Source organism: Manacus candei, unplaced genomic scaffold, assembly GCF_025592945.1.
Source record: "Manacus candei isolate 608988 ecotype Guabito, Panama unplaced genomic scaffold, ASM2559294v1 h1tg000028l, whole genome shotgun sequence".
Lineage (NCBI taxonomy): Eukaryota > Metazoa > Chordata > Aves > Passeriformes > Pipridae > Manacus > Manacus candei.
This window is the reverse complement of record NW_026138076.1, coordinates 37,362,918-37,384,946: the sequence shown is the minus strand read 5'-3', so window position 1 is coordinate 37,384,946 and position 22,029 is coordinate 37,362,918. Positions and strand designations below refer to the sequence as shown.

Below are 22,029 nucleotides of genomic sequence, written 5' to 3'. Positions count from 1 at the left end.
CATGAAATCACTGCCTCTGTAGCCTGTAGTGCTAATGAGAGGCTTAGTACTTCCTTTTCACATTTAAGGAATAGTTTAGTGTGATGATAAAATGTGCCAACTTAAGTGGGGATATAAAGTAGAAGTCTTGCCTATATTATTATTGAAATTCCAAATATTTCTAATTTAAGAGCAGTAGCCCCAGGTATTATTTGTAATTGACGTTTCTAAATTTCTGCTCTTAAACTGGACAATGTGCTGTTCAAACTTGAAGAGATTTTTGTCTAGTTTAGAAGGAGAAATTTGTATTTTGGAGCAAATAGATTTATGTGTTTTTTACCATATGCATACTGAATTAAGCACTGTGCTTATCCAAGGCTTTAATTGCTTTTCCTGTCAATATCAAGAGTGAAAGAGGGATCATGTACCAAATATTAACAAAATGACAAAACTGCTGGCTACCACACATCTCTAACACTCATTTTGCACCTGTTTCTATTGATAACCTTATGGGCTTATAAAAAAAAAGCACTTATGGTTTGGTTTAGTTGATTAAATTCCAGGAATTTTATGGATAAAGAGTATGTGTTTATTTTCCAAGCTTCCACAGCTTTCACTGTTTCAGAGATGAGTATAGAGAGATAGGTATAAATATATCAGTCAAGGTGTGGAATTGCTATTTTATCACTTTTGTTATTTTCAATTGTAGCTACCCACTGTGTCTTGGGGTACTGGAATTTAATGCTGATTAAAATGCCAAAGTTTTTTTTTTTTCCAAAAAAGTTGTAGCACATAAAAAATGAGAAATAACATAATTAAGTATAGAATGCTCAGCCTGTTGTTTTAGATGATGCTGTGGGGAAAAATGTCATCTATACAAATAACATTACCAGTTGTCTCACTTAGTCAACCAAGCAGGATGAAAACAAGGAATAGTGGATGCTAATAAAGATACACCATCTTAAACTTTCTTCCTTACAACTTTTGCTTGTTTCAGTGGCTGCCTCAACAATTATATTGATAGTGCAGTGTCTGCTGTAAGTATGCAAATGAATTCTCTGTTCATGTTCTGAAGGGGTGATCATTTATTCTTATGTAACCTAATTGTCCTTGTAGGATCCACAGGATTCCTCTCTGTTAGTAGTGAGCTGATCACAATTTGCAAAGTGCAGGCTTCTAGTGTTCCACTTAAAGGCATGGGAATTGTAATTATTTTGTTGGTTATCCTTACTTTGTTTTAAAAATGAGGTTAATATTCCTGTTGCATCAGCTTTACATTTTCACATTTTCTCTCCTCTTTATTATTGCTCTGGCAAAAGTACTTGACTTGTGCCATGCAAGTTTTGCATGTGAAAAACTCAAGTAGCTTATCCTGAAGAGGAAGCATGAAAATCTCCTGCCTTTCACTCTGCATTTTGTAGAGTTGTGCAAATGCAAATCAGAGGTCCAGTAGGATTGGCTTTCCTGTTTTCTGGCACATGGATAAAGGTGTTAAGTTGTCTGTCTTACAGTTTTTGCCTTCATTTAAATGAGTTGCTTCATTCATCTCTTAGTTATTCCTGTGACAGCCTTTATCCAGGAGTGAAGTGACGGGATGAATGAGGAATGATCTGCATTAAGTTAGTTATTTCTTACTCTATTTTCTGTTTTCTAAAAGCAATTTGTAATATTACAGGACTTAGAAAGTAATTTAGAAGAGATTTTTGCTTAAACTGTGCTCTGATCTAGGCATTTCTGTTTCCTTATCTTTTTCCAACATTGTATTTGTTCTTGAAAATTAAACAAAAAAGCTTGATGACTGATGTTTTGTAAAAAAAAAATGCAGGGTTCAGCCCATCATGGTTCATTTTGTCTGACGAATGATACTGAAATTTTAAAATCCTGCTTCTAGAATGAATAAAAATGTCTGTAAGGGAAAACTTATTTAATTGTCTGCTGCCAGATTTTGCTGGCAAATATTGTGTTTTGTCTTATGACCCTGGACAAGCTGAAAATATATTTTACTTAAAGATGGACAGTAGTTCTGTTGGAAGGGAGAAAAACTTACACCTTATGCTTGGAGTTTTGTTGAAACCCTCATACTAGTGATGGTAAAAGTACCTTCTAAATCACTCTGTTGTCAGTTTAGCTTGACTGTGCCTCATTAACGCCTGCATGAAACCTTTTAGGAGGAAGGGGTGGCTTGCTGGGGGTGTGTGTAAGGAGATAATCTTCCTTTGTGGAAACACCTCTGTAGTAGTTTTGAGAGGTTACTGCCAGGTGTTAAGTGTGGGAGATGCAGGTACACAGACTGTGGAATATTAGGAGCCCAAATAAGTGAGATGGAATCAAAAAAATTCAAGGACAGATATCCCCACTCTCCTCTGTTGCCTCAGAGGAATATGAATAATTCTTGGCCACTCAAAGAAATAACTAAAAATATGCATTCTGCATGCCATATTTTGTGCCCTCTTTCCTGTCTGAAGCTTTGATCATACAGTTTACATCAACTTGTTATTATAACGAGTAGAAGAACTATTTAGTTAGGTGGTAAAAATCTTGATAGATGATGAGATGCAGACTGAAAGGCATGACATTTTGATTTTTGTGGCCTGTGGATTTAAGTGAATGCTGCTAACTTCCCTATGGTTTTGTGGCATCAAGATTTTTTAAAGAGGTAATTTGGTATCTGACTCATCTTTATCTCAACTCCTCACAAAGCCATGAAAAACAGCACGTGTCAACTGTATAAAATTTATCACTCCTGTCAGAAGAAATGAACTTTATCCCTTTTTGACCAGTTCCCCTAACTGTATTCAGTGGAATGAGATTGTCCCTCCTGGGATATGTCACAGAGGAGAGGAAGACTTTTATCATTTTTACCATCTTTGGACAGAGCAGTAGTTGCATTCTGGACTTTGTTTACAAGACAATTGAACAAAGATAGTGATTGCTGTTTATGTGGCTTAGTGTGAATAGAAACCTTCCCCTTTGCTGCTAGCCAGTGTTATCTAGTTTTAAATGTCAAGTACCCTTCAGTGTGCACAAAAGAGAAGATGAGATAGCATTCACCTTGGCCCATGCTGGAAACAGAGGTATGGCTTCAGGAGATGGGTATTCACACCTCTGTGCAAGCCTTTAGAAGGCCATCCATCCAAATGAGGCACAGAGACCAGCTCTGAACACAGTATGTTCTGTTGTATATTGTATTGAAGTTGTGACATTAGTCTAAAGCTGAGACACTCCAGACTAATTACATATCTAATTACAGGTCCAGACAGAAAAAACCTTTTTATTCCTAGGCATGTTAACTTTACTCTTTTAATTATGAGGCCAAGTGCAAGGTGCTGCACCTCAGTTAGGGCAACCCCCAGTATCAGTACAGACTGGAGGATGAAGGGACTGAGAGCAGCCCTGCTGAGAAGGACTCAACTCGGAGGTGCTGGTGGATGAGAGGCTGGACATGAGCTGGCAGTGTGCACTCACAGCCCAGAAAGCCAATTGTATCCTGGGCTGCATCAAAAAACGTTTGGCCAGCAGGGCAAGGGAGGTGATTCTGCTCCTCTACTCTGCTCCAGTGAGACCCACCTGGAGCACTGCATCCAATTCTGGGGTCCACAGCACAGGAAGGACATGGACTTGTTGGAGCAGGTCCAGAGGACGAACATAAAGCTGATTAGAGCCAAAATCTGCCCTCCAGAAGTCCAGCGTAGATGTTTTATTGATGGCCCTCCTTGCATCTCTGAGTATCAAAAACTCTATTATTTCATGGTCACTGTGCTCCAGACGGCCTGTGACCACCACATCTCCCACGAACCCCTCTCTGAGAACAGAAGGTCTAGTAGGGCCCCATCCCTGGTAGGCTCATTTACCAGCTGGAGCAGGAAATTATCCTCTATGGGCTCTAGGAATCTCCTAGACTGCCTCTTCTCTGCTGTCCCAGCAGACATCCGGCAGGTTAAAGTCAGCCATGAGAACAAGGGCTGGCGATTTTGAGACATCTGCCAGCTGCTTGTAGAATAATTCATCATCCTCATCATCCTGGTTGGGTGGTCTGTAACAGATTCCCACCAGGATGTCAGCCTTGTTGGCCTTCCCCCTGAGTTTGATCCACAGGCACTCAACCTTATTGTTGCTGACTTCAAGTTCTACAGAGTCAAGAGACTCTCTAACATATAGAGCCACCCCTCCACCTCTCCTACTTTTCCTGTCCCTTCTGAAGAGCTTGTAGCCACCCATGGCAACACTCCAGTCATGCGAGTCATCCCATCACGTTTCCATGATGGCGACTACATCACAGCTTTCCTGCTGCACGATGGCTTCCAGCTCCTCGTTTGTTACCCACGCTGCGTGCATTGGTGTACATGCACTTCAGCTGGGCTGCTGGTTTCACTCTTAACTCGGGCTTTCCACCCTTAGGCTTCTCTCTGGAGAGCCCAATTTCCATCCCTTTCCCCTTCAAACCTAGTTTAAAGCCTTCATGATCAGCCCCGCCAACTTATGGGCTAGAGTCCTTTTGCCCCCTGTAGACAGATGAAGTCCATCTGATTTGAAGAGACTAGGTACCATGGAATTTGCCATGGAATTGGTCAAAAAAACCAAAATTCCACCGGTGGCAATAATCCTTTAGCCACCTATTGATGAGTTTTCCTACTCCTCTCCTCGTTCATCCCTGCTACTGAAGGAACTGAGGCAAACACCCCCTGTGCTCCTGTCCCATTTACTGATCTACCGAGTGCCTTGAAGTGCTTTTTAATCGCCCTGGTACTTCTTCCATTTATGTCATCGCTGCCAGCCTGGACTACCAACAATGGATAATAATCTGAGGGCCAAATTAGCTCAGGGAGTCTCCTATTAATATCCCTCACCCGGGCCCCGGGAAGGCAGCAGACCTCCCTGTGGGACGGGTCTGGTCGACATATGGGGCCCTCAGTTCCCCTCAGAAGGGAGTCACTGACCACAACTACCCTTGTTTTTTTCTTTATAGCTGTGGTTGTAATCCATCTGGTAGACGAGGGTGCAACGAGGAGACCCTCCAGATAGATCTTCCTCTTGACTGTCCTCTACCTGACTCTCTGGGTCCAGGGCCTCATACATGTTCTTTAAGGGCACCCGGGGAGGTCATGGGGGGTGGGAGGGGATTCTTTTACCTCTCTAATTAGGGACCTGTTTCCATCCCCCCCGATCTACTTGACTTGCTCCATCTGCCTGATGACAGGAGGGGCAGGGCTTCACCGTCTCCTCCTGGACTTCTTTTTGGGGCAAAAGGGTGTGACTCCACCAGTCCATTTCACTTTCCCTAATGCTTCTTAGCCTCTCTACCTCTTCCTTGAGCTCTGCCACCAGGCACAGCAAATCATTCACCTGCTCGCATCGCACACAGACCCCACTCACACTGTCCCCTGGTACTAACGCCAGGCTCAAACACTCTGTGCAGCCAGAGACCTGAACAGTCTTGGTGTCCTTCTTGGGGGGTTCCGTCTGTGTGAACGCATCCTTGCGATAACAGGCAGCACCAACGGCTTTCGCTTTTTTTGGAAACCATTGCTGGCTTTAGTTGAGTTTCAGGGAGAAAAAAAAAAAAGAAAAGAAAAGAAAAGCTCGCCCGAGAGAGCTGGGAGGTGGCTGTGCCCCTCCTGCTTGCCCGAACTGCCTCGCTAACTGCCGTGCCACATCCCTGTTTGCCGCGCTCCCAGCAGCCCTTTAAATCCCTCGTGGATGGGCTGGGTTCCGCCCCATAGTCAGCTGATTCGCCTCCCGGGAGATCTCCGGCAAACCGCGTGCGGCTCCAGCAGCCGTGCAAGTCCCCAAACTAGAGAATGTAACAAGCAGAAAAGTGAACAGCTGAAGTAAACATTGAATTTTTATACAATAGTCTAAAAAAACAACATTAAAAGGCAGGGGACGTAACGTCCTGAAAGAGAGGTGAGGCATGGTAGAGAGAGTGAAGCTCCTGATGGGACTTAAATGTGTAAGCACTTATATATCAAGTAACATTGCATCAACACAAAAATATTGTGAGCAGGGAGTAGCTGAGCTAGTATTGAAGTTTTAGCATGCTACTTCCTTCTGTGTGATGATGTGCAAATAAATATTTAGAGATACTTCAATATGTCTCAGAGTTCTGAGCTTTAGTCCTCCAGAGTTAACCAAAACAGAAACTGTCTCTTTTTCATCTGCCTCTGGCCTCAGTTTGCCAATTCATTAGATTTACTTTTTCACAGCAGGCCACATTAGAGGGAAAAGGAGTGAGGAGAAATGTTTTCTTCTATAAAAGGACAGTATGAAAAGCACTACTGCAGTGCTTTAGTCAAATCAAACTAAATATTCTGATTATTTTAATGAGTTATTTACAATCAGAAAAGTCAGAGAAGTCTCCTGTAGGTGGGCTAGTTTTACCGTATCATATAATAGCACATTTCTACTGTGGCACTTAGTGATTGATTATGTCATGTAGGAACAAAGTAATTAGGTTAATTTACACATTCATTAGCTTATTGCTTGCTTTTTGTTTGGTCTCTGATGCCTTTGTTTAAAAAATTGAGCATACGCTGTTGGATGGGTTTAATTTCACTAATTAAATTCCAAGTGCAGACATTACAACACCTGCCTTGTAAGTGAAACCTTTTTGAATAAATACAAGCGCTCTGGTTGTTTGAGAGGACGCTCCCAAGGAAACAACACATGAAGGATCCCATAACTTAAAAACTTTCATCCCCCTGTACAGCTGGAAATTTTTCTTAGTAAGTTATTTGCCTCTGTTTATGCCAATGACAGTTTTTGTAAGTTAATAGCTTGAGCTGTGCAATACTCCAGGGAAAAAGTGAGGTTTTGAACCTTTGGAAGGTCAGTCATTCCTGGGAAATCTTTGGGCTTGTGAAGCTCTCAGACTCTTATTTTAAGATGATGTACTTCTGAATGTGAGCTGTTTGTTTCATACTGGTACCTGGCATTCTTCATAGAGCTAAAGGTTTAACTTCAAGTGTTAGACCTACAGTTCTGGAATAGCTTTTGCACGATTATACTAAAAGGAAGTTTATTTATTCTGTTCTATACACTTTATTTATGATCAGTTTTGGTCGGAGGCCAGAAAGTGTATATTATTTAACTTCTTAACTTTTTTTTTTACTTATTGTTTCTTATCTAAATCTGCCTGACAATGTTGATTATGAAACAACAGATTTTACATCCCTGAATGGACTGAGGAAGATTTCTGTCTTGCTTTTAGCTTGAAAACACTACTCTTTTTTTGTAAGTTCCACAGCTTCCCTAGATACATGGTTTAACATTCAGGTTGACTTGTGTGGAGTCAGGGATTGGCCTTGGTGATCCGCATGGATCCCTTCGTACCGAGGATATTCTGGGTCTCCTTGATAATATAAACAATATATATGTGGACATGCATAGACACCATTACTCATCAAGAAAACAGATTATTTGGAACTGTTGTATGAATATGTTTTTGTCTGCAAATTTCACTAGAGAAATTAATTAGCACTGGTGCTGGATTTCTCATGTTGTTTTCTTTCTTTTGTGTAGATCAGGCTTCCATAATGTTTCCTACAAACCTTATAGAAGAATACAATATAAGCATTAAAAAAACCCCTCTGGTAGATTGCTATCTTTTAGGAATGGATATATAGTTACTACATGTTCTGGATTTCTTCATGAATTATGTCCCTAAATCCATTGCGTGCTTTCATTTATTGGACATAAAAAAAGATTTAACATAAAAGCTCTTTTAATGTTAACGTTAGGTTCCAACTATTTTATGTGATAATGAAATAGGATGGGTTTTAGAGTTGCAGTTTCCTCCTGACATATTAATCAAATTTGCTGTGTAAAGTAGCTGGATGTATCCTCTGAATTTAGATGTGATTGTTCAGCAGCTTCTTGTTAGGCACAGAAAATGCTTTTTTCTTTCTTTTTCCCCCATTTTAAAATGTACCTAATTTTGAGCAGAAGTTTGAAAAGCCTTGATAGCAAAAAGTACTGACTTGTTGTTGGAAGTATTTGACAATTTGCTTTTAATTAATGGAAACTACCTATTTTGGTAACTGAATGAAGGGAATGTACTTTCATTTGTGCTTTTTGGAAGACGGTCGTCGTATCCGATATCCATTGTGATTTTCCAGCTTTTTTAAACTTTTTTTTAACCTTATAAAAACTTGAGAGTTTTATTTTCCATTTTCACATTTTCTAAAGGCAAGACTCAAGCGTTTAGATCAAAGAGCAAAGGTGAAGAAAAATGTTGCTTTGATCCAGAAGGTGACAGTGGCAAAACGGGTTTATATTTCTCCTTTTCCCCCAGTACTATGAAGTTTTCTGGGCACACTTCAGTGGCTGTCATTAATGGATTAGTTTTTGTGGTTCTAGTCCCAGGTCAGCTGAGTCGGTCACTTCCGTGGAGTGCATTTGGAGTGAGATTTGTAGAGAACACCAAGTGTCTTTAGCTTTAATCTGTACTGAGGCAGTGTCCCGTCAGAAGTAGTGTTTACAACCACTGCAGTGACTGGGGATGGATTTATCTTTTGTCCAAATAAAAGAATCACAGAATGGTTTGGGTTGGAAGGGACCTTAAAGATCATTTAGTTCCAGCTCCCTTGCAATGGACAGGGACAGGAATGCTTTCTTTTGTTTGTATCCCAGCCAGAGATGTGTTGTGAGTTACTGCTTGCTTGTGTGCATAATTAATCTGAAATTTATATTTTGTATACTAATTTTACCATAGTTTCAAGAATGATCCCCTGCTGTTGTTTTTTTGGAGGGGGAAGGGAGGAGAGGGGTGTAATAAAAATTTTTAAATACTCAAAGTACCAAAGTGTCAATGCCCAGCCATCATCATTTACTTTTCCTGGTTTGTCTGTAATGCTTTATTTACTATTGCACTGTTAGTACTTGAAAGCAAAAAAGCCTCACTGGTCTTTCCCAAGTAGCTATTTTTTGAACATTATCTGATTGCTCTGTAGTGTTTGAATTATCTTACTTTAGCACATTTAAATTTTCCTAATAGATTACAAGAGGAAGAAAAGGACTGAAATCTGAAGTGCTGTGCTATTGCATGCTAGATCATGGGATATAAACAGAGAGCTCGATTCTTGTGGAATTTAGAGAAAGAAATGCTTGACATGGCCATATCAGCTGTACTTTACCTGCAGCTGAAAGATGGAGGGATTTTTTTTTTTTTAATTCTTTAATTTGATGCCATAGTTCATGATCACCAGATTGTAGCCCAAAGGATGACTGTGGTATAAATCTGAGAGAGAAAAGTAGTTGTACTGGAAGAGGCTACTAGTTGCTTAACTTAAAGCAGCATTAACCATTAGAGTTTGTGTGTACACTCCTGTGTGGTTGGAGAGTGTCATAGTGACAGATGCTGAACACTGTTTTTCTGAAAGGCTGACCTTGAAAAATCATAACATCAGAGTACCAGTAAATGATACCTAGTTCTAAAAGCTGTAAAATGTCAAACAAAGTGTACCTTATGACACAGTGATGTTTAATATTCTGAGATGTTATCCCTGTAGCTTCTGAAGCATTCTCTGTTAGAACAGAAGTAATGCAGAGTTGTGTGAGACAGAGGTATAAATTTTGATGCTAAAGAATGCTAATATGGGTAATTAGCCAAGTGTTTATGTTCTGGTTACCTTTTTATCTTCTCAGTATTGCAAAGGCTATATTTTCAGACCTGAGTGAGGAGTTTGCCAATTTTTATCCTCCTTGACTAGATCTTCAGAACATTTAGGCACCCAGCAGTGCATTATATTATGTGCCCATTGGAATATTTAGGAACATCCTTTTAAAAATCTGTGCCTCAGTTCTGCTAGATATGGTGAGAGGCCTTTCTTTTTTTTTTTTTTCCAAAATGTGTCCATATATTTCAGTTCTAAACTGGTTGGGATAGAACATGTCTCCGTACTAGATGAGATTAGTAAGAGATCACTCAGGGATGATAGTAGGGTTTGATAGGTAATGTTCATCATTTTAAGAGAGCCACAGAGTGCTTTGAATTGAATTTTGGAAGAGTTTGAGATAGACAGATTTTTCTCTAAAAATCAGAAGTAGTTGCTCTGATGTGCCTTACATGGTCCAACTGAGGGACCTTTATCTAAATAGGAATTAGTGATTTTTCTAAAGGAGGAAAAATCTCTTTATTGTTGGTGATAAAACAGAAAATTCTGGATGGGAGGAAGATGTGTGGATTGAAGGTTCTCTAGATTTGTATGAGAAAGGATTTCAGGATATAACCTCTGTATGGAACTAAAAACATTCTTCTAATGTAAAAGGTCATATGTTTCTAATGGACCAAGTTATGGACAAATAAGAACTTTTAGTTTTTCTGAAATATTTATGAAGATCAATTTTATGTGTTTATATATGAGTGTGTGTATGACTTCTAGAACATATATAAATATATGTAAATATACATATATCTATAAAAATACACACATATATATATATACACACATGCTATCTGTATTTAGGAATATAAACATATAAAGTTGCACACTCAAACACTGGAAATAAGTGATTTAAGGCTTTATCTAAGACCCTGCTTTAGAAGATAAGCCCTCAGGGAAGAAAGAAGGTATGTTCTGCTCTTCCCATAGAGTCTGCGGTCTTTTGCTCTGCTTGCAGAGCCTTTCTGATGCCAACAGCGTTACACGGGTTCTCTTCTGTTAAGCTGGTATCAAGAAAAGCAGACTCAGGGGAACCAATTGTATTAGTTTAGGCTAATTCTTCTATACCAACATCTTGAGCACTGCTGATGAAAACTAAGAAGATTAAAGTCCACATAATCTGGGGATCTTTATGTAAGTGAAGTTCAAATTATCATAAGCTCTTCAAATCATTGATCTGAGGATCAGTAAGAAAGAAGAATAACTTAAACGAGCTCAAGTTGCAAATCCTTATCTTTGAGTCCTCTTTCTTTTCCTTTTTATCCTTTTTTTTTCCTGTTCTTTACTTTTTTTTTCTTTTTAGTAGAATATTTTAAAAATTCTTTGACATAACATTGGTTTTGTTCTACCTTCTTTGTGGGAAGAAGCTTTCAAAAGAGCTGCATAACTGTGTCTCTTTCTCAGTAAACATGCAGTTGCATTAGATTTATAGAGGCTGTTAAAATGCTAAAAGTCACTGATTGATTATTTTAATACTATCATACTGTTTCAATAAAGACTGCTTTTGAAATAGAAATCTGTCTTAATGGCACTACTATTTTACTAAATGTGGGTATTGTAGCTTCTGGATTTTTTATCAATTAGAAACGAGAGTGACCAGTGACAGGTCCTGAGGAAATGGCTTGAAGCTGTTTCAGGTGAGGTTTAGATTGGATATTAGGAAAAGGTTCTTCATCCACAGGGTGGCTGGGCACTGGAACAGGCTCCCTGGGGAAATGGTCACAGCACCAAGCCTGACACAGTTTGGACAATACTCTCAGGCCTATGGTGTGACTCTTGAGGATGGTCCTGTGCAGGGCCAGGAGTTGGACTCGATGATTGTTGTGGATCCCTTCCAACTCAGCATATTCTGTGATAACCATACTTAGAGATTTGAGGTGGCATCTACATAGGATGGTACTTTAGTGGTTCCATCCAATTTTCCTGTAGTGGCAACCAAACCATGCCAAGGAATCATTTGAAAGAGTGAGGGTTGGCTCAAACAATTTCAGAAGTTTTTTAAAGCTGTCTGACTTTCAGTACCCAGGAGTGTTTTCAGGTATGGTTTTATTAAAGTGGGAACATAGCCTAAGTGTTTGTCAGGCAAATTTAGAGCTCAGACAGGAGCCACATATTTAAAAGTGACCAAATTGCTTTTCTGAAATATTGTACATTGATAATATTAGAGAATTAAAGGAAATACATTTTCTTTAAAGGAAATACATCGTCTTTAGTCATTAAAATAGAACTTTTGAGGCTTTTAATCAACAGTTTGTCACAGATAACATTTGCCTCTGAAATGTTTTTATTACAGTAAATACATATTTGGAAGGTGGAGGGTGCTGGCCCATCTTGTAAGGAGATCCTGCACTACTAGTTGAAGAACCAGCTCCTTCTCCAACTTCAGAGGTTAAGAGATGTTTTACTAATAAAGTCAAACTTCTTATTTACTGAGGACTTTCCCCCCTGCTAAATCTCTACTGCTTCATTGAGATAAACTGCAGTGGATTACTGTAATAATCCTGTAACAGACCACCTAGACATTGTTAATAATGAACTTAATGAAAGATCAGTTCTGAAATGTATTTAAAAGGAGCTTTTTTCTGCAGCAGGTAGAATGAGTTGTATCAGACAGTGAAGAGATTTTCTGTCACAAGTCAGTTAAAGTACATCTGGACTATCAGAAAGGATTACATTATCTGAATACTCATTGTATACCAACTCTTGAGTCACTCTTTTTCAGTAGCAACTGAGTTAGATTTTAAACTCTTATGACTGTGAGTGGTAATATGTTATTATGGTACTTTTCATACTTTAGTACAAGACTCTGTATTTGAAAAGATAGTAAATTCATGTATTGAGTGGTGCGATGTCAACATAAAGCTCACCAAAATAATCAAAAATATTTTTTTATTTGAAATTCAGAATTGCTGTATCTCCAGTGCATCTGTAGCTTATACACAAACACTTTATCTCTTCCATATAAGAGAGGAAGATAGTTTTCCAAGAGTACTGCTTATGTCCTTGTCGCTGGGGAACTTGGTATGGCTGGTGATACCAGGTTCTTCTTCCTGATAATATGTGATAAAAGACTCTTTCTGATAGGCAACAGGTCTTAAATTGGTCCTTTCTCAGTGTCAGGATGTTACCCTTTTAGGATGCCTGTAGAGGTTATGAAAAAGCAGTGGTTTAATATCCTTCAATCAAAAGCAACTTTACCATGTACCTCACATTATTGTTTTAAAGGATGCAAAATATTCTGCTCAAAGTTGTTTCAGTGCACTTAAAAATTAAAACAGACTAATTTTGTTTTTTAGGAGAGTCTTGAAAAGCCTAGATTAAAAAAAAATTTAGTTCCATTGACCAGCATGAGTATCTGTCCATATATGTGGTCCCTGTGGTACATTGCTTGATATAACATGTTCTCATTACTGCGTATTACATAGCTTGCAAAATATGAAAATGAACCATCCTTAAAAGATAGTTCTAGTATTCTAATTTGCAATTTTTTTTTGTATAGCATTTGGAATTTCTTAAAAAAATCACATTAATCCATTTTTGTATGTGGATCCTATAAAAACAAAACTAACTAAGGAAAATTTAATGTGAAAAATATTCTTTGTCCTTCTAAATTATGGCAGAATCAGTTTTGTGTTGCATGAAAATTGGAACAATCCATTAAATGAATAAAAATTGTCATTTTCTTCACCGCTTATGCTAACATCTTTAATTGTACTGAATTAATTTAGTATGAATGTGGATGTCATGCATTGCTGTTACCACACTTTATAATTTAGTAGTAATTATATACTACTATTGCATGGTGAGACCACATTCTCAGATTTATTCTCCATTCAGATTTGTCCTTTTTCCCCTGCTGGTCAGAGGGCCAAATAGGTGCAGCATTGAAGTTGTGAATGCTTTCATGCCAGAAAAATCCTTACTGTTTTTAGTTGCATTCTCTTCCACCAAAATGTCAAGCAACCTCTGTTTTTCTACAATTAAACTTTGGGCTGATTGTGGCAGATAGAATGTCTGACCTCTAGATTACAGAGTCACACAGGTGGGAGGGAACCTATGCAAGTCTCTCTGTCAACCTCTTGCTAAAAGCGGTTCCAAATACAGCAGGTTACTCAGGGGCTTGTCCCAGCATAGTGTGAATATTTCCAAGGGTGGGTGTCCAATAGCATCTCTGAGCCTCTGTTCCTTTGTTTGACCATCCTCATGGTAAAAGATAAGTCAGTAAATAAATAAAGTTCTTATATCTAGTCACAATTTCCTGTATTCTATCTTCTGTCTGTTGTCTTTCATCCTATTACTGTGCATCCCTAAGGATAACCTGGCTCCATAATTTTTGAACCCTCCTAGTGGAAACGCTGCTCTGGTCACCAATGAGACTCACTTCTCCTCTTTGGAAGAGTGAGCAAAGCTGGCTCTCTTAACCTTTCCTCATTTAGTGTGCACTCCAGCCCCCCTCACCATCTTGTTGGTGTTTGCTGCACTTTCTTCATCATGTGAAAGTCTTGTACGTAACTTGCTCTAATATTAAAGGAAGGGAGTATGTATACAGCAAAATAATGGTCTTTCGTTACCTCCAAAGGCCATCAAAATATTTCTGAATCTTTCTGTGCCTTTAGTGGATTCTCAACCACAACTTAATGTTTTATTTCATGTTCTGCTTATGTAGCTTTGGTAATAACTGAACTTCAGAGTGAGTAGAGATTAGTTAAATTTTGAATTCCATTTTATACAATAGCAGGTTCATCTTAAGTCACGACGCCAGCCCAGAAGTGAGGGTTTTTTTGCAGTTTTCTTTTCTTCTTGAGTTCTAAGTCAAAGCATATGGAAGAATGTGATTTGATTTAGATTTTGAAAGTGCATGACAGATTCATTTTTTCATGAAGCTGAACTGTAATAAAATAGACCCGTAGCAGTTTTGCCCATAGGATATTTTGTTTTAAGAAAATGGCTTTCTTTTGAAGGGCATGAGATAGAGCATGGTTTCAATTCCTGTAGAATATGGTACATTTATAAATGTGTATTTTATTGCTAACACCATATGGCTATATGTATTTTCTAAAGGCCATTCACGCTAACAGGCTCGAAAAGTGAATGTGTTGTGCGTCTTTAAACTCAAAGGAACTAATCTCCCCAAATTATTAAGTTGGTTTTTTTCTTTTTCATATTTTAGTGTTGATCTTTCTGTTTTCTCTTGTCAGGAACCTATCTCTGAAGCTGTCAAAGGAGGTAGACCAAGCAGAAGCCAGGTACCCTCGTGTTAGCCAGCTGGCTGGAAGCCCATCCGTGGAGTGGCCTTTCACCGGTCTAGAAGAAGGCGGAGGCATTGAATCTTTGCCCTTCAGATTGATGCTGCAAGACTGCACAGCTGTAAAGACATTGCTTCTGAAAATGAAGAGGGTTCTTCAAGAGGTAATCACCCACTTATTTGTTAGATTAATATCTTTCAGCATTAATGAGCTAAGCAGCAGAAAAGGGTCAGTAAAGTTTATGACTTTATACCTTTTAATATGTCTTGAATATATGGAATTGATGCAGAAGTATAAATAGTCATGCCTCAACATGGTGCAGGTCAGGAAGTTTATACTATAACAGAATTTAATTGATACTGCCATCTTGGCTTCCAAAGTGTAAAGCTTCTCTTGAGCTGCAAAAAGAAGGCAGGAGAGACCAACTGCTTTAGATCAAAATATGTTGTATGGTTTTCTTCTAGTATTTTAGGGCTTTTCAGTTTTCTTACTGCATTTGTTAACCATTACGAACTCACATGCAATTTATTTAGAGGAGAGATGTTAAGAAAAAAAAAATTCTCTTAACTAAGAGTACTATAGTTTTACCAGCTTGAGTTTGTAAATGATGTCTGAAATCAGATTTTTGTAGGCCATTCCTAACAGTTGCAAGAGTCACGTCTTGTCCTGTCCTGCTGGTTTCTCCTACTTCCCCTATGGACTGCTGGTGTTTCTTTAAAAATTTTATTTTGTATCTGTTTCCCTTTAGAAATTTAGGGAAATCAAATTATTATTGTGTTGGATTTTTTTTTTGGTACTTTCCAGCTGTGGAGCCTTGACTCAGGTTTGTATTACAAACTTTTATCTTCATGTTTGTGAATTGCAGTGTGTGTTATCTTTGAGATCTACAAGAAAGATAATTTTTTTTGTTTGTTTTTTATCTATATAGTTCATAGAATTACAGAATAATTTATGTTCAGAGGGCTCTCTGGTGGTCCCCCTCCTCTACTCAAAGCAAGGCCAGCTCAGAACAGGTTGCTCAGGTTCTTGCCCACTTAAACTTTTGGTACTTTAAATGGCGTTTCCATATTGTCTCTGGGTAAGCATTCCAATATTTGACTACATCATTGTATTTTTGTTCCCTACGATGTGAACAGAATTTCTCTTGTTGCAGTCTGCTTCATCATACAATAAAGACCAAATAGAAGTTTAGGGGTTTTTTACTGCTCACTTCTTGGTCATCTGTATCTAAATTCAACCAATTGCTACTCTGTCTGAAAAGGTTTGTCAGCCTTTTGTTTGATAAACTATGTTTAGCATTTACCCATGATACTTTTCAATCAGTCCTTCTAAATCAAATTTTTTGCTTGATGGCAAGCCTCTTTCCAGTTTCCTTCGATTCTCTAGAAGCTTCATGTATGCTATTGGGATTCTTAATGCACTCCTGTTTTGCTGAATCCAGAATTGAAGTCATTAGTTCTCCATCAGTTCCTTCTTATATAATGTCAGAATATAGAGTGAACTTAAAGGATTTATAACCTCATTTTATCTGGAAATAATAAGAATTATGATACTACATGCCATAGCCGTTGTAACATTCAGGTGTTAACATTGGCAGCGTTCGCTGTTGCTTCTAATGTGAATAATTCTATTACACTCAGAAAAGTTCTTCCTTACCATGATGGTAAGCATAAGAATTTTAGTTTTAACTTACCAGGTTTGATTAAGCTTGTCTAAGAATCTACTGTTATTTTCTATATGGAAATATGTTGTACCTTATACTACTTCATCTTTAAGAAAATTTGCCAGTTGATCTGCACAAAAGAAACACAAGGTACTTCATGCAACTCGCTGGAATTTCATTTCTGCTTACTAGTTTCTCCTTATGTAACTCGCTGATTTTAGTTTGTCATCTTAATCATTCAGTCTTTTGCTTACTTGTTCCTTTGTGTCATATAATTTCCATCTCTCCACCTGACTGTTACAAAGTGTGTCTTTGTCCTTTGCTTTTCTTTTTTGTCTTGCCTTATGAAATCAAAATGGCTTTTTTCTAATTCCATATTAGATGTGCTGGAATTTAACTCGCTGTTTATCAGCACCTTTGAGATCTAATATCTTGATAGAATTACACATTTTCTTAGCTACGTACTAGAAAAACTTCTTACTTGGCCAGAATGAAATCACCAATCTGATGATTATTGAAAAGTTTTGTTGCCTTGAGTTCTATTTCAGTTTTCAATGAATGGCTTGTGTAATGTCAGTGATAGAAAAGTTATGAAGAATGCTATAAAATGGTATGGGAGTGTACTTCTTAGTATCCCCACATGAGAAATAGCTCTTTATTATGTAGTGCAATATTTCAGTTCTACTGATATAAATACATGTGCTAATTTTTGAAACATAATTACTTTTCGAGGTTTGCACAGTTTTCATGGTTAACAAACTCATGCACTACACCGTAGGTGTTATTAAGAGTTAGTAAGAATTAAGCCAAACCCAGAATATGATTCAAAACACCATGAGTAACTAGTCTGAACAACCAAAGAAAAGATGACCTTGAAATATATTAGCAGTTTACATTGAAATGACACAACTTGATTATTTTCAGAAATACAGACATTTATGCATTTACGTCACTTTTAAATTATTAGTCAAAGATTACAGGAAAATATAATCCAATCAAATTGAAATACTGTATTGAAGAATCTGATAAATAAGTCATCTGAGCATATTTAGCAGACAGTTTCCATGGAGAAGATACCCTACTTCCATTGCAACTAGATGTAATTTCTTCATCCAGAAATCACTTTTGCCCCAACCAGTATTATAAATCAAACTCACAACAGTACAGAACAAAAGATATAAAAGAAAAATTCTTTCCTTACCATGGAATGCTCAAATATTTTTAGATGTAGTGAAACATAGTGTCTCACAGGCTTATATGGTATAGAAGTGATATATTTTATTTAAAAATATAAATTAAGATTATTTAGAAAAATAATAATATGTCACGTTTTCATCCACTTAAAAAAACATACAGAGCATACAAACTACACGGGGAAAATTACACGGGTTACCAGAAAAAAGGCTGCAGTATTTCTGTTTTATAGCTGATATTACCTATAGAAGAAGGAATTACAGTAGTGTACACCTCTTTGTTGAAAAATAACATGCTAATTCAGTTAAAATATTAGCCCTATTATTCAATAAAATCCTTCTTCTTAAGCACTGAACACCGCTTCTAAGGAATAATTTAATTATGATCTGCCAAAATGTAATACTAGCTAGTAAAATATGCTTTTTTTTGTTGCAGTTGCTTGTAATTGAAGAATCTAAATGGAAAAACTGCATGCAATGTATGCTGTACTGTGCTGCAGATTTATAAAGCAGTGAGTTAGCTTGTTATTAGTCTTATCTTGAAAATGGAAATTGAAGACATGGCAGTAACTTGCAAGATTGAGAATGTTATTTAGTAAAAGGCTAATGAATGATCGTTCAATTAAGAGAATTAATTACCTTTTCAGTTTCAGTGAAAAAGCCTTGAAAATGTCTACTAATAACTCTTTATAGTTTTGGCTGTGCCAGTCTCATAAGGCAGATTGTCCCCTAGTGTTTTGAAAACTTCATTGAACAAAGCTGAAGATAGTCTGAAGGACCCTGGCAAGTGAGGAAAGTAGGCAATCCACCAAGCGGTCCAGAAAATATCTCGAATTACCTTCGGCAGCTTTTTCTCATGGTAGTTCCATTTCTAACAGACAGATCTGCAATAATGGCATAATGAAGGCTTGTGGGCTTCATCATTTCATGAAAAAGTATTACTAGAGATTAGCATCATGGGCAGCTTGATAAAAGCCACTTCAGCCTAGAAGACAATACAAGCTATCATGTAGCCTGCCTGTGATTTACAAGTAGTTCTTGGTCTGTCTTTTCTCTCCAGCTCTCTGATGTTTATTGAACTGTTTGGGTTTTGGTTTGAAATTTTTTTTCCCCCCTTAAAGTCTAACAGTGTTGACCTTTTTGTCAGTGATGACTCCTCTCATTTAAAAGAAAAAAGGGAAAAAATAGGGAGTTGGATGGATTGCATTGGTAGGTTTGCCCACTCCTAAGAAATGGATTCTCTGCTTTCTGACTTCAGACAGACTTTTCTGCTCTGAACTGCTCTTTAACTTAATCTCTGCCACTTTTTTCCCCAATATGCTGTTCCATACTTTAGGCTTGTTTCTGCGGGTCATATTTTCCCTGTATTCTTTATGAAATATATGGTTTATCAGCTACGTAATTCTACTTTTGTATATTTTTATGGGGCTATCAGAAGTGACCTTACTGGTTGCTAATCTAGAAAATTAAGATACATTACCTATATGTTTGTGTAATTTGGAATATAAATTATTCAGTGCATGCCCATGCTTTTTTTGGAGCTCTGCAAAACAGCATGCAGGCTGTAGAGTTTTAGCTAATTCCTACAATTAGCAATAGGAATAAGTCACTTTGGACATACATTGCATACTGTGTTTTACTAATTAATCATTTATTTTACTGAGGGAAATTGCAGCTGTCTGTGGCTGTCATTAAAACTTAATGGGTCCAATACAGTGTCTTTAGATTACACTTGAAAAAAAGAAAAAAGAGAAATGTGGAAAATGAGGTTAAAATTGCTGTGAGTCTGGCCCTGAGAGCTGCCTGAGATTAGGGGGGCAGAGTGAGACCACTCAGTCTGCAATTAGTCTGTCAGATATCACTGGGTACATTACTTCTCCCTGTGCATCTTTCACCTCATCAGTAAAATAAGCATAATTATAGAGTCCTCTTTTATGCTGCACTTGCAATCTACTAATGGAAAGTACTAAGAGAAAGCTAAGTGTTGCTTCCAATGTTTTGTGGTCTGATTGCTAAGCAATATAGAATTGGCCTTAAACTATGGTTTTTAAAGACATGAAAGCATTTCCTGCAGTCCACTATGAAATGTATTGTGTTTGCTAATATTGTGCTAGCCACTCTAGGAACCAATTGCAAGTTTAATACACTGTAAAAGACTGCAGGTTTTTTTCCTTTAAGTAACTTTGTAATTAACCACTGTAGCATTGCTGATTTATTCAACAACTCTGCATTTAACACAGTCCCTTTTATCAAGTAATTCATGCTGGAAATTGGTAATTCCTTCATTTCATGGTGTGTTGACACTGCATATACCCATAAATTTAAATAACTAATAATAAAAATGTACTAGATTTAGTAATAGGATTTAAATTTATCACATTAAATTGCTTTTTCACTTGAAAATATGCATTGGCATACCCATGCCCAGCTACTTGCAAAGACAGAAGCAGAACCCCCCATTTTCACACTTTGTGTGTATTTTCTAGGAGTATATGTCAGGGTAATGGAGAATAGTGGGAACTGGTGGATATAATCTGTTATTCACTTTCACAGTGAAGATGTTTTACTCTAAGATTATTCATTATAAGGTATTTAATAACAACAAACAAACTCAGTGTTTGCTATGTTGTTAGATGTTCTCAAGTTACATGAAAACTTTCCCCTCTCCCCCCCCCCCCCCCATAATTTTTAGGTACACTTCATAGGGCAAGCACCAGCTCAAACATTGTCATTATGTATGCTGAACTTAGTATACTCTGAAACAGGTTGTATGCTGTAATTAAAGTCCTATTTCTTAGGTTTCTTAGCTGAATATGCCTCAGAAATCATTGACCAGCACCCCCAGGTCCCTTTCTGCTAAGCAGCTTTCCAACCGCTCTTCCACGCTCCTATAGTGCTGTATGGGGTTGTTGCGCAGGACCCAGCACTTGGCCTTGTTGATCCTCAAACAATTCTCAGCCCATCAATCCAAATCCAGCCTGTCCAGATCCCTCTGCACATCCAGACTCCCACCCAACTCTATGCTGATAGACCCGGAGTTCCTTGGAGCCTCCTTCCAGCCCTTTTTGTAGATGGGCATAATGTTTGCTAACCTCCATTCAACTGGGACCTCCCTGATGAGCCAAGACACCTGGTAAATGACTGAAAATGCCTTGGTGAACTGCTCCACCAGCTCCCTCAGTACTCTTGGTTGGATCCCATCTGGCCCCATAGACTTGGGCATGTGTAACAGGTGTAGCTGCTTACTGGCCATTTCCCCTTGGCTTATGGAGGTTTCCTGTCCCTGTCTTCCAGCTCAAGGGTCCAGGTTGCCCCTGAGGACAACTGATCTTACTATTAAAGACTTTAAAGAATGAGACAAAGAAGGCATTAAGTTCCTCATCCTTTTCCTCATCCTTTGTCACTTTGTTTCCCCTCACATCTGGTAAAGGATGGAGAGTTTCCCTAACCCTCCTTTTGTTGTTAATGTATTTATAGAAACTTTTTTGGTTTTGTCTTTTACAGTAGTAGCCAGATTAAGTTCTAGTTGGGCTTTGGCCTTTCTAGTTTTCTTCATGTATAACCTCTTGAAATCTTTGAAGTCCTCCTGAGTTTCCTGCCTCTCCTTACAAAGGTCTCAAACTCCCTTTTTTTCTTAAGTTGCAGCCAAAGCTTTCTGCTCAGCCAGGCTGGTCTTCTTCTTTGCCAGTTTGTCTTTTGGCATGTGGAGATGGCCTGTTCCTGTGCCACTAAGATTTCTTTGTTGAAGAATATCCAACCTTTCTGGACTCCTTTTCTCTTAAGGATTCCCTCAAGGGTCTTTGTACTTTACATTGAAAGTGTGTTCATTTGCTCTCCTGACACTCTATGAGTAATTCAGAGTGTGAGGTTACAGGCTGGGATGGGCACACAGCTTTTGGCTCCTGCGAAGTCACACTAATCTTGACTCAACAAAAAAATCTTCTGAAATGGTTCAACTCAGTTATCAGTTCATGTCATTGCCCATGCTCACGACAAAGTTCTTTAAAAGGCCACATTCAAAGTGTTTTTGAGCCCCACTTTGCGATTATCAGTCTCAAATGAATACTCTTAACTTTTAATACTGAAATTGGAAAATTTCTTAGGTCCATTTATGTTCTGTGTGATCTGCTGATGACCTAGTGGCTTAATGTTTGTAGATTACATATGTCTGTGCGCTGCAGCCTTAGTGGAACCAGAGTCACCATGAAACATTATTCTCTCCTGCATGGAGGTGGTGGTGGTGATACATATGTGTGTACTCCATGTGTTTGGAAGGCAAGTGATTGGTT

General features: G+C 38.1%; 1 protein-coding gene across 4 annotated transcripts in view; it reads left to right on the top strand.

Annotated features, from left to right (window-relative positions):
- Positions 1-22,029, top strand: part of CCSER1 (coiled-coil serine rich protein 1) — a 655,853-nt gene that overhangs the window by 246,796 nt on the left and 387,028 nt on the right. For all 4 annotated transcript variants that reach the window (XM_051789750.1, XM_051789751.1, XM_051789753.1 and 1 more), the window contains exon 6: positions 14,837-15,047. In XM_051789750.1, the coding sequence (XP_051645710.1) occupies positions 14,837-15,047 (211 nt within the window). The remainder of the gene's footprint in view (positions 1-14,836; positions 15,048-22,029) is intronic.